Source organism: Melospiza melodia, chromosome 27, assembly GCF_035770615.1.
Source record: "Melospiza melodia melodia isolate bMelMel2 chromosome 27, bMelMel2.pri, whole genome shotgun sequence".
Classification (NCBI taxonomy): Eukaryota; Metazoa; Chordata; class Aves; order Passeriformes; family Passerellidae; genus Melospiza; species Melospiza melodia.
The window spans coordinates 2,799,313-2,811,558 of record NC_086220.1 but is presented as its reverse complement, the minus strand read 5'-3'; the positions used below and the strand labels follow the sequence as shown (position 1 = coordinate 2,811,558).

Genomic DNA, 12,246 nt, shown 5'->3' with positions numbered 1-12,246 from the left:
TGCAGCAGAAATGCTGGGGATTGCTGACGTCAGAGTGCCAGGAATGATGTGTGAGTAGGAAAACAATTCCTAAAATCAACTCCTTCCATCCATGTCTTATAGAACTAGGAGTGCAGATGCTACCAAGCCTTTCTGCATTCAGAGTGATTCCCTTGACAAATCCTGAATAACCAGCCTTGACCCCCGGCCCCATGGCCACAAACCCAGAGCAGCAGGGCAGGGATGGCTACAAGAGAGCCCCCACACACAGGTGTGGCTCCTCCTGCCACACTCAGTCAGCACAACTGGAACTCAGGCAGGGATCTGGGTGAGGTTTTCCCAGAGCAGCAACAAGGGTGGGTGAGTCCCAGCAGGACAATCTGCAGGAAATGGCTCAGGTTTGGCCCACAGCAGCCGCTCCTGACTTGTCGCTGTCCCTTCTCCATGAATAGATCCCCATGTGCAGCACCAGCAAATGTCCAACAGCAGCTCCATCAGCCACTTCCTCCTGCTGGCACTGGCAGACACACGGCAGCTGCAGCTCCTGCACTTCTGCCTCTTGCTGGGCATCTCCCTGGCTGCCCTCCTGGGCAACGGCCTCATCATCAGCGCCGTAGCCTGCGGCCACCACCTGCACACGCCCATGTTCTTCTTCCTGCTTAACCTGGCCCTCAGCGACCTGGGCTCCATCTGCACCACTGTCCCCAAAGCCATGCACAATTCCCTCTGGGACACCAGGACCATCTCCTACAAAGGATGTGCTGCACAGGTCTTTCTGACTGTATTTTTCATTGCAGCAGAGTTTTCCTTTCTCACCATCATGTGCTACGACCGCTACATGTCCATCTGCAAATCCCTGCACTACGGGACCCTCCTGGGCGGCAGAGCTTGTGCCCACATGGCAGCAGCTGCCTGTGCCAGTGCCTTGCTCTATTCACTGCTGCACACAGCCAATACATTTTCCCTGCCTCTGTGCCATGGCAATGCCCTGGGCCAGTTCTTCTGTGAAATCATCCAGATCCTCAAGCTCTCCTGCTCCAAGTCCTATCTCAGGGAATTTGGGCTCCTTGTATTTCCCATTTCTTTATAATTTGTTTTTTTTTGTGGTCATTGTTTTCTCCTGTGTGCAGATCTTCAGGGCTGTGCTGAGGATCCCCTCTGAGCAGGGACGGCACAAAGCCTTTTCCACCTACCTCCCTCACCTTGCTGTGCTCTCCCTGTTCCTCAGCACTGCAACATTTGCTCACCTGAAGCCCTCCTCCATCTCCTCCTCATCCCTGGGTCTGGCCCTGTCAGTTCTGTACTCAGTGGTGCTTCCAGCCCTGAATCCCCTAATCTACAGCCTGATGAACCAGGAGCTCAAGGCTGCAGTGAGGAGACTGATGACTGGATGGTTACAAAAACATTAAAATGCTGGCCAATTTCTGCGACTCACTAATAATAAAAGTCATAAATGATGTTTAGTGTTGGTTTGGTTGTGGGGTCTTGTTTCCCTTGTTTTAATTTTTCATATTGTCCACAAAGAAATATCAATGTTTGTGCCACTTGGGGGTGGCAGTGCCAGGGCTGCAGCAGGGATAGGCCATGGGCACTGCTGGGGCACCACTGACACCTCAGCCCAGGACCTGGGGGCTCCAGGCTCCTTGCCCAGGCTCTCTCAAGAACTCTCCCAGGCCAATGCTCAGCACAGAAAAGCCCCGTGAGCTGCCCTAGGCTGGCCATGGGCAGGCTGGGGGCAAACAGCATGGCTGGGGCTCTGCAAGGGCCATGGGGCAGACAAGAAGGAGCAGCAGAGCAGGGATTGATCCATCCCAAGATCACTGGAAAGCCCAGGGCAGCGTCCCAGAGCGTCCTCATGCAGCTGCCAAGAACATCCCCCCTCTGCAGCCCTGGCCTCTCCCCCAGCTCACACAGGTGCCCCATCCTTGCAGGCACAGACACGGCAGCACTGGCTCAGCAGCCCCTGTTTGCATTGCACAGAGCAGGCAGGAGTACCCCCATGCTGTTGGTGTGGGGACATGAACCTGAGGGAGCACAAATGCCATCAGGCCTTGGGGCCAGCAAGAGCTGGGGGACACCAGGGAAACCACTCAGCTTTGCCCTGGCCTCTGCAGTCAGCCAGAAAGTTTGTTCCCATCAGCTGGGAGTTTCCTGTCCCACTGCAGATGCTGTTGCTCAGAGCCAGGGCTGCCTGGCAGCCACCTCCAAACTGCCCTGAGCAATTACTTTGCTTCACCTTTGCTTCCTTAACTCTTTCCATGGTCCGAATTTCTTCCTATTGCCCAGCCCTGTTCCCTCCTTTTGAAGAGGAGGCCCAGGGCTTATAGTGTAAACTGCTCCAAGGGTGGTTTCAGAGAGTCCCAGAATCAGCAAGGTTGGAAAACATCTTGGAGATCATCAAGTCCAACCTGTGCCCTGACACCACCTTGTCTCCCCTGAGTTTCTTCTTCACCAGGATAAACAACCCCAGCTTCCCTCTGCCTCTCCTCACTGCTCTTGTGTTTCAGACCCCTCCCCAGCCTTGTTGCCCTTCTCTGGACACGCTCCAACCCTTCCACGTCCTTCCTAAATTGGGGGATGCAGAACTGGACACAGCACTCGAGGTGTTGCCCAAGCAGTGCTGAGCACAGGGGAAGAATCACTGCCCTGCTCCTGCTGGCCACACCATTCCTGATCCATGGGAGTGCCAAGGGTTGGATGAGGGAAATGGTGGGGAGAGGGTGGGCACAAAGTTTGATTGATTATCAGCCATGAAGGATCTTGCTTTTCATATCTGTTCAAACTGCATTAGCATGATCTAAGGATCAATAATAATTGGATATTGCTGATACCAATCTACAAACAGAAAAAGAAAACTTAACATGACAAAACACTTCTCCATGTATTGTTTTCCATATAGTATATTCACTTAGAACACACTTCTGAAATCTGTCTATTTATTCACAGAAGAATTATTCCCAGGAAGAATATTTTTTCCCACAGAAGAATTAATACAGATTATTCCCCGCAACCTTTTTTTCCCTGTGTTTTTTGTGCAAATGTTTATGAGCCTTTCTCAGTGAATTCCTGAAGCGAGGAGCTCCAGAAAGAAGAGGCTACTGGGTACGAAAATTCATCAGCAACCTCCAAGTGGCTGAAGATCCATCCCCATCAGAGCAGCAATGAGCAGAAATGGGCACAGCTTTGTGGCTGCCCCAGCTTTGGCATGGGTCCTGGACTGCAACAGGAGCAGCTCTTGAGGGCCCAAAGGCCAGGGCTCTTGTGCTGCCCTGGGCAGATGGGATGGCAGCAGGGGCTGCAGAGCCCTCAGCACCTCAGCCCGAGGGGAGCAGGGCAGCCAGGGAGCCTCCTTTGGCCTTGGCCAGGCACCTTCCCCCATGGCTGGGGCTGAGTCCTGTGGCAGCTGCAGCTGCTGCTGTGCCCTCACCAGGGGCTGAGGCCGTGGGGCAGTGCCCAGAGCAGCCTGGCCTGAGCAGAGCTGTGGGGCCAGAGCCGGCTGGGCTGGGCTGGGGAGAGGCCCTTGGTGCTGCCCAGAGCTCAGGGCAGCTGGCAGAGCTTGCAGGGAGCTGGGCTGGGCTCCGAGAGCCTGGCCCAGAAACCACCATTGTCCATCTCAGTCTGGCTGAATGTGCAGGGGCAGGACTCAGGCCAGGCCTTGTGGGGTAGGGCCAGCGCCTGTGCAAGGCATTGCAAACAGGCAAGTGGCCCAGAGAAGAGGCTGCTCTGTGTCCTTGGTGGCATGGACAGAGCAGGGAGGGGGCCCAGGACATTTGTCAGCGCCAGCCTCTGTTCCCATGCTTTGGCAGCCCTGGCTGCTGAGTCCTGCTTTGGCCTGGGCTGAGTTTGGCTGTGGCCCAATTCCATCCTCCTGCAGGGCTCAGGGCCTGTTTCCAGCCATGGCCAGCCCTGGCTGCCTCTCTGCTGGCCCAGAGGCCGGCAGAGCCCGGGGCAGGGCTGTCTGTGCTGCCCCACAGGTGCCAGGGACTCTGCAGGAGCTGGCAGAGGCTGCCCAGCAGGGAGGCCATGGGGCACAGAGCCCCAAGGCTGCTGTGGGAACCACGGCACAGGGGCCGTTCCCAGCCGCAATGCTCCTGGCCTGGGCTGGGCCTGCACAGGGGCTGGGCCACCATGGCTGGGCCAGCACAGGGCCACAAAGGGGCCACGCAGCCGCTGCCGGGGCTGACAGCAAGGCCAGGCACACACAAGGAATTGCTGACCATGGCCTGCGCTGGCCAGGCCTGACTGTGCCAAAGTCAGAGCTCAGCTGCCCTTGGGGGCTGCAGCAACAGTCCAGAGCCCAAAGAGCCTCCATGGCTGTGCTGCAGACCAAGGCTGCAGCAGGGAAATGCAGGGCTGCTGAGGGATGGGGAGGGCATTGAATTCTAGCACACACCTCAGCTCTCTGATGATCCCGGCACCATGCTGGGCCCTGTTTCGGACTGAAGCAGAGCAGATGTTGATGAGACAGGAGCCCTGCAGGGATGTCAGGGACCTGCAGCTTGCAAGGTGCTCTGCTCTGCTCTGCTCTGCTCCAGGTGCTTTCTGAGAAATCCAATCCCAGCTGGGCACCTCAGGGCACAAGTGGCTCTGCCTGTTCATGAGCACACAGCTGATATCTACCTGGAAAGGGGCACAGGTTTTAATACCTGTTAGTTTCATAATATACAAGCAAATCTTTATTATCTTTGTCATTTGAGTACTCTTAAGGAATGGCAAATTTTCCCACCAGAAGCGGGGATTTCCTGGAAGTGTACTGATGGCAGGAGAAGAAATACTGATCTTCCCATCTACTTGTGTCACCAATAATCAGTCTATTATTTAATCTCTCTCTTTTCCATCAGGTGCTTCTATCTCTCCTGGTTAAATGGCCATGTTTAAGGACATCTCCCCACTAGACGAGCTGGATATTTGTTCTTCCCACTGGTCCCAGATTTCCTCCACCAGATGCTCTCTGGTCATTCAAGTGCCTCTCAAGTGACTGGTTTTATGCTTTGAGCTTCAGGGAGTTGCCCAGACTTTCTGAAGTTTAAATAAATATCACATAAGGCGACATCTTAATTGTCTTTATATCTACCAGAGAATTACCTTTTCTTATATCTATGTCTAAAACTGTTCCTTCATAGGAATCCTTTGGGGACGGTGGACATGTCCGATGCTGCTGGGACATTCCAGAGAGCTGAGGGAAGGGCTGTGATGGTTATTAAACTGTTCAAATGTTCAACTTGTGTTTGTTGGCAAGAAACCTTTCTGTACCTCTGAGTGTCACCAGTCCCTGAGCCCAAAGGACACAAACCTGCTGAGTTGTGGTTCCCACTGCAGGGGCTGCACTTGGACCTTGGCTCTGCACAGGAGAGCTCTTCATCCCCTTTCTCTCTTTTCCTCCCTCTGGGCATGGAGGGAGCTCATGACCGCAGCCTGTGACTCGTGTGTGCAAAGAGCAAATCTGGGCAGAATTGGGGCAGGAAGGCTTTGGGGGGACCTTGGGATCTGTGCTGGGCACAGAAGGTGTTTTCCATTCCTCTCAGCTGTTTGCTGTGCAAAGTGGATTTAGTATCCAGCACTTTGGCATTTGATGGAGCTGTGCCTTCCCTTGGCTTTGTTGGCTGGCAAGAAATGAACATCCCTCTGTGTCTCAGGCAGCTCCTTCTGCAAGGAAAGCAGGTGGGAGTTGGAGCCAAGGAGCTGAAATCTGCAAATGCAGCCTGGGCTGGAGGGAGCTCAGATTTGCACAAGGCTGCTCTGAGTGCCAGGGCTTAGATGGGGGAAATGGTGGGGTGGGGGTAGGGACAGAGTCTGATTGATTGTCAGCCATGAAGGGTCTTGATTTTCATATCTATTCAAACTGCATGAGGAGGTACCTGGATTCAGTGCCAATTGGAGATCGCGCATATCAATAAATTAACAGGAAACAAAAAAAAAAAAATGACCTAAAAAAATCTCTTCTCATTGTCTTTTAAAATATAATGTATTCACTTTGAATACACTACTGAGATCTACGTAACTACAAATTATTTGGAAACTTAAATATAATTATTCCCAGAGGCTAGGCTTGTTTAGGTGGTCTGAATATTAATGAGCCCTGGGACACTGAATTCCTGCACTGAAGAACTGAAGGCTGAACAAGCCCCTGGAGCAGGAAAATTCAGCAGCAGCCTCCAAGTCGCTGAGGATGTCAGCAGCCCCCACTGAGGCCATCCCTGCCCAGAGACTGTGGGGGAATGGGCAGACAAGGAGAGCGTCCCTGGGGCTGGGGCAGCACAGAGGCACCAGAGGCTCCAGCTGGGAAATGGAGTGTGGAATGTGGCTGGGTAAGCCCTGCCTGGGCTGTGCCAAGCAGGACACACAAGCCCTGACTACCATCCACTAAAAAACTCTCTGAAGGAGACATTTAAAAGGAATTACAATTGTTTGTGTCCTCTGAGTTGGACACACTGGAGAAATACCAACAAGAGATTGTCAGGAGCTCAAAAGAACAAAACAGCCTTTACTGGGAACTTTAGAAAATCAGAGAAACTTTGGCAAAGTTCTATTACGACATTGTAGTGTTTATGGTTTTTTAATTTAAGATTTTTCTAATTGTGAGATTTCTTAAGTAATTTATTGATGAGTGTGATGTGTTTTAATGTTGATTAATTATTTATGTATTTATTTTGTTCTGAATTAAAATTATGAGAAAAGTAAAGTAGGCTTAAAATTCTAAAAGGGTATAAAGAAAATTTCATTAAAAGTAGCCTAAAGAAAAAAGGTAGGGAGAATTGAAATAAACTCTTTGGAACAATTTTTTTTTTCTTTACACCTTTTTCTTTTTTCTGGCAATGTAAAGAAACTAAACTTAAAATTGCTAGTTAGTTTGCTATTTCTAGAATAGTCTTTTTTTAGTTTACTTAGGGAGACAAGTTTTTCCTTTTAAGACTATGGAGATTATTTTACAAGAGGAAAATATACGTTTTTTTGTAGTTTCTAATTTTGACATGCATAACAGTTGTCTGAGGAACTTTGCTATTGTGAAGTTGTTTTTATTGCTACAAGCTTTTTTACAGCTTATTGATGGGCCATGTTGACATATGGGGTATTGTTTTAAAATGAGTCCTTTAAAGGTACAAGTTTTTATTATTTACTTTTTGAATTATTTTTATCTCTGGGAATAGAGATCTTCTCTTGGGGGTACTGGATTACTTTTTATTTTTCTGCTAAAACTTTTGATGAAATTACAGTAATTTTAACATTTCTTTAAGATGGAGGTTTTTTTTTGGCAGTATTTTTGAATATTTTAATTTTTTTATAGTTTGATGTGTTAAAGATTTTAAGAGGATTTTAGTTTTAAGACTAAGGAATTTTTTCTTCATTTTTATTTGGGATTTTACTTCTTTACTGACTTTGATGGTTTTATGTATTTTTTAAATATGCTTGTATTTTGTTTTTTTCTTTTACTTGAGTGAAGATTGAAATATTGAAAGAGTTAACACCAGACCCGCTGGTAACTTGGGGAGGAAGATGTGGTTGGATTATGTTAGTATTGGTTTTATGGTTGATTTTTGGGGATTTTTTTGTTTAATTTTAGTTGAAGGGTTATTTTGAATGGGTTGTAGGTTGTAGGGGTTTCTGGTTTGAGTTGTGTTGGGGGGAGGGGACTTGACAGTAAGATTTTAATACCTGTGGCTAGCTTTGTTCTGGTTGGGGTTTTGTAGCCACTTTTGTATTCCTGTTTGGTAGTTGTTGGAGTTTAGTTTGGTTAGAATGGGGCTGATGGAGGGAGGGGCAGCCTGGGGAGGGGGAAAGGTGCTCAGCCCATGTCAGGGTTGCTTGGTTTGGTTTGGTTTGGTTTGGTTTGGTTTGGTTTGGTTTGGTTTGGTTTGGTTTGGTTTGGTTTGGTTGAGATGGGGGCCGCACCCAGGGCCTGCTGCTTCTTTGTTGACTGGGAAAGAAAGAGGAGGTTCCTGGCTTTTTTCATCTTTAACATATGTGTTTAACAGAGGCATGTTCAGTATCGTAGTGGTTTAACAGATTTTCAGTTACACAAAAATTTTGTATTACTTTTTAAAATTCTTCTCATGTCAAACTACGAAAAGACATTCAACCAACAAAAAACACTTCTCAAAGCACTGACTTGGCCCTTTCAACTTCACAAACTCTACACCTGTTCAATTTAATGTTAATCAAAATTTGCAAGACAAACAGAAGAAGAAGACACAGAAAGAGAGAAAGACAAAAAGACAAAGAGAGGCACACACAGAGCTACCAACTCCTGGATTCCAGTGGAGTTCTGATGGAAATTCCAAGAGGAGGTAGGGTCAAGATGTGTGCTTGCCTTGTCGTCAGCCTTCAATACCCCTTGGTCTCCCTGGGCCTTCCCCCAGGTGGGCCTTGGGCTCATTTGGTTCCTCACGAGCTGGGCTAGGGGCTGCAGAGGTGGCTGTGGAGCATTGCCTGTGCTGTGCCAGGGACTGGCAGACACTGTTGGGCTGGGATAGAGGCTCTAGGGGGATTGGGGTTCCAGGGCAGGGCAAGGCAGGGCTGGGGTTCCAGGGGCAGGGCTGGACCTGCCCCTTCCTCCCCCAAACAAAATGTTTTGAGCCAACAATCTCCTCCAGTCTATTTCAATTGGGAGTGTTGGAGGTGGAACCCCAATTCTGGCCATGGACGCCTGGAGGATGAAGGACAGTTCTTTTCTTTGGTAAGGAAAGCACAGAGCCCCAGTGTTTGGAAGGCAGGTGAGACCCTCACTAGGCCAAGGCCCGCCAGACTTGTCAGGAATGGCAGATTTTGTCTGGGAGCAGTCTTTGCACATAGGGAATTCTGGAGGTGGATGTATAAACCCCTCAGGTTTAGCCAGGGCCCCTTGGAGAATAGAATGCTGACACAGCGGCAAAGAAGTTTCCTGTCTCCAGGAACATCCACCTTGTACCTTATCCCTATAGCCATGTAAGGCAATATGGTGTTAACCCTACTATTGGTCACTTATGGTCACTCTAACAACTTTGCCATTGGTCAGGATTGGATCCGGGCCAAGGGTATAAAAGTAGCATACTGTACCCCTACTAACTCAGAAGAAGAAGAGCTGAGACCCTTCACAGACCCTCCAATAAAGCCATACTCATGGAACAGCCAGCATCTTCTGCTTCTCCTCTCTCTACCGTCTGCTGGAGCCTTAGGCCAAGGGAAAAGCTACCTAGCAAGCAAAGAGCTTGAAATCATAAGAGCTGCCTAATCACTGAGAGCTGAATATTCCCTGCTTGCTAGGGCTGTCCCGCGGCCTTGGTCTGAGAGCGAGCTGGCTTCTAGCACCCAGTCCCCTTGGAGACTGAGCTCTGGAGCTGTAACAGCTTGCATAGGATAAGAGCAAGCAAGGCTCATTGAAGTGGCGGCCCAAATGTGTCATTGGACCATGGCCCCCAGGAGCGAAGCGTCACCGGAGCATTGGAGCCTTTCAGGGCCTCCTGTTATTGCCTCTTCGGGAAGCCTCTCCTTCTGCGAAAGGACTTTTTATTTTAGAAAATCCTCTCTGCGGAAGGCTCAATTCGACCCTCAACAATACATCTGGATGAGATAAAGTCTGAGGAGAACTGAGGAGCAGACACCCTTCCACAGACCCCTGACCCCAAAGGACGTAAGTATTAAGATTGCGCGCATACCTTTGGGTGCTCTAAAAACCTTTTTATTTTTTTTTCTTTTTTTCTCGTTTTTCTGTGGAAAGGGCTTGAAAAATCAGGGGTACTTGTTTAAGCACCCTAAGACTAACAACACGTGAGAGAGAGTTATATTTAACCATTGTAGAAACCTTATCTGTTAACAATTTCACTTTTTCTAAAGGTAGTCTGTCAAAAAAGACTCTTAAAAAATTTGTATCTTGGATTGTGCTGAATTTCCCTGAAACTGATAAGACCACAATTACTGAAAATTCCTTTTAGGATGCAGTTGGAAACACCATTTATATGTCTCAAACAAAACAGGACTTTTCTGTTACTAACTTCTTACCTTTATTTCATATAATAACAAAAACGATTGAAAAATCGAACTCTGAAAAAAGTTCCAAACTAACAGTTCTTTCTTCTTCATATGCTAATTGTGCTGATAAGGTAACAGAGGAATGTGCCTTGCAAGCCAGAGAGCCGCTGGGCTCTGCAGTGCTTCCTGCCCATACCACCTCACAGGAAGAGGCCAAGCAGCACCCCCGCCACATTCCCCCCGCCTCGCGGGACCCTCGCTGCCCAATTCCCCGCTTCCTGCAGCCCCCCACCTCCCCGGCTCCGCTTCCTTCCCGTGTCCGGCCCCGCGGGCCCCGTTCCCTGTCCCTGCCGCCGTAGCCCCCGCTGCAGCCACCCCTCCCCCTGCGCCGCTCTACCCCCTCCTCCCTGCCCCCGCGCCCGTGCTGCCGTTGCCGCCTCCCGCCGCCGCGATTCCGGTCCCCCCCACCCCCGCGCCGCCGTTACCCGCCCCCGCTTGTTCCGTCGCGGTATCCCCCGCTCCCGCTGCTGCCCCCGCCCTGCCCCCCGCTCCCCCCGCCGCGCCCGCCGCGTTCCCCGGTCCCGTTATCGCCGCCACCCCACTCAACCCTGCGCTGCTCCCCCCGTCCCCGCGACCGCCCTCCCCGCCGTCACCGCCCCCGCGACCGCCCCCCCCGAGACCGCCCCGGCCCTCCCGGCCCCTCCCGCCGCTTTCCCGAACCATGTCCACACCCTGTCCTCCTGCGCCGAGCCGCACACGTGTGCAGTAACACCAGCTCACCCTATACCTGTAGCACCCCAAACCAGCGGCATTGCTTGCGTACCCCCAAACCCCCCAGGCGTGCATCCACAGCCCCCATACCCCCCCTGCCCCCACCCGTCCCTCCAACCCCTGACCCAACCCTCCTGCCACCCGAACGGATCAGAGACCACCTGTGGCGTCACCCTCCCACCCAATCCGGTCCCTGCTGTGCTGCTACCCCTCATCCAACAGGGCCAACTTCTGACCAGTCACTGAAAACCATGAAAAATGCTTCTAAACGAAAAAAAAGGAATTCATGGGTAGAATATCCCTCACAGGTTTCCTCAGACAATGAGAGCTCTTCTGATGAATCTGATTTTGATGCGATTAATATAGACCCATGGGCTCCTCTTAAGATAGAAGCTACAAAGTCTAGGAACTGGGACCTAGCACAGAAAATCACAGCCTTTCCGACTGAGTACAGGCAAGGAAGGAATGGTGGGGAATCTAATATCAAGACATGGAAACCAATTTCTAATAAGGAACTGGTACAATTGAGAAATATAGCCAAGGAACATGGACATAATTAACATATCTTTAGAAATTTCCTAGAAGCCATGTTCTCTGCACGTCTTGCTTCCTCACAATGTAAAAAATATTTCACAATGCCTTCTGCAGAATATTTGTTATGGGATAGGCATTGGAAGAAACACTTAAAAACATTATCAGATTCATATACCGCCAGTGCTACTAAGACCAACTTCACAGTTGAACAATTGGCCGGTGAAGGAGACTTTCAAAAGCCAGCAGAACAAATGGAAACTCTGAATAAAGAAGCGCTGCAGGATGTAGCAATCGCAGCAAAAACCTCCTTGCTTCTTATGCAGGATGAGTCAATGCCAACAATGCATTTTTCTACTATAAAACAAGGCATTGAAGAAAGCTTTATAAAATTTGTGGACAGACTTAGAGATGCTTTGGAGAAACAAATAGAGAGTACAGAGACAAGGAAGGAATTCTTATGTAAGCTTGCTTTCAGCAACTCAAATGAGAAATGTAAGGCCATTTTGTGATCTTTACCCGTGGATACAGACCCCACTATAGAGCAAATGCTAGAATGCTGTACACGTCACATGTCCACTGAAAATACAGTGGCCCAAGCAGTTGCTAAGGGTATTGCTGAAGGAGTTTCTGGTGCATATGCAGTCATAACCTCTAAGGAACAAGCTAAATGCTATCACTGTGGAGAGCTAGGACATTATATAAAGGACTGCCCAGAGAGAACACCCCCCCGCTACCATCGGAATTATAATCAAAGACCCCAACATCAGCAACGCTATCAATCGCGTCCTTTAAACTCCTTGAGGTGCCCGTTCAACCTTCGGGCACAGAATACAAATCAAAGGCCACCAAGACCCAATCACGCACATACCCAGGCTGCTCCAGACCCAAAGGAGAAGACCCAACCCACGGGACAACCGAGATGAGTACCCGCCATCAACTGGTAACTGCTTTTTCCATTGACTTTAATGATAAGAATGTTCACCGTGTTCCTACAGGAAAATATGGACCTAAAGGGAG

At 49.7% G+C, this 12,246-nt stretch overlaps 1 protein-coding gene across 1 annotated transcript in view; it reads left to right on the top strand.

The window, feature by feature from the left end:
• The window catches only part of LOC134430139 (olfactory receptor 14A16-like), a gene marked incomplete at its 5' end in the record, with an annotated part of 37,869 nt that extends 27,586 nt beyond the window's left edge, over positions 1–10,283 (top strand). Inside the window, one exon of the mRNA XM_063177703.1 lies at positions 10,131–10,283. Coding sequence (XP_063033773.1) covers positions 10,131–10,283 — 153 coding nt within the window. The remainder of the gene's footprint in view (positions 1–10,130) is intronic.
• Between the last annotated feature and the right edge of the window lie 1,963 nt (positions 10,284–12,246).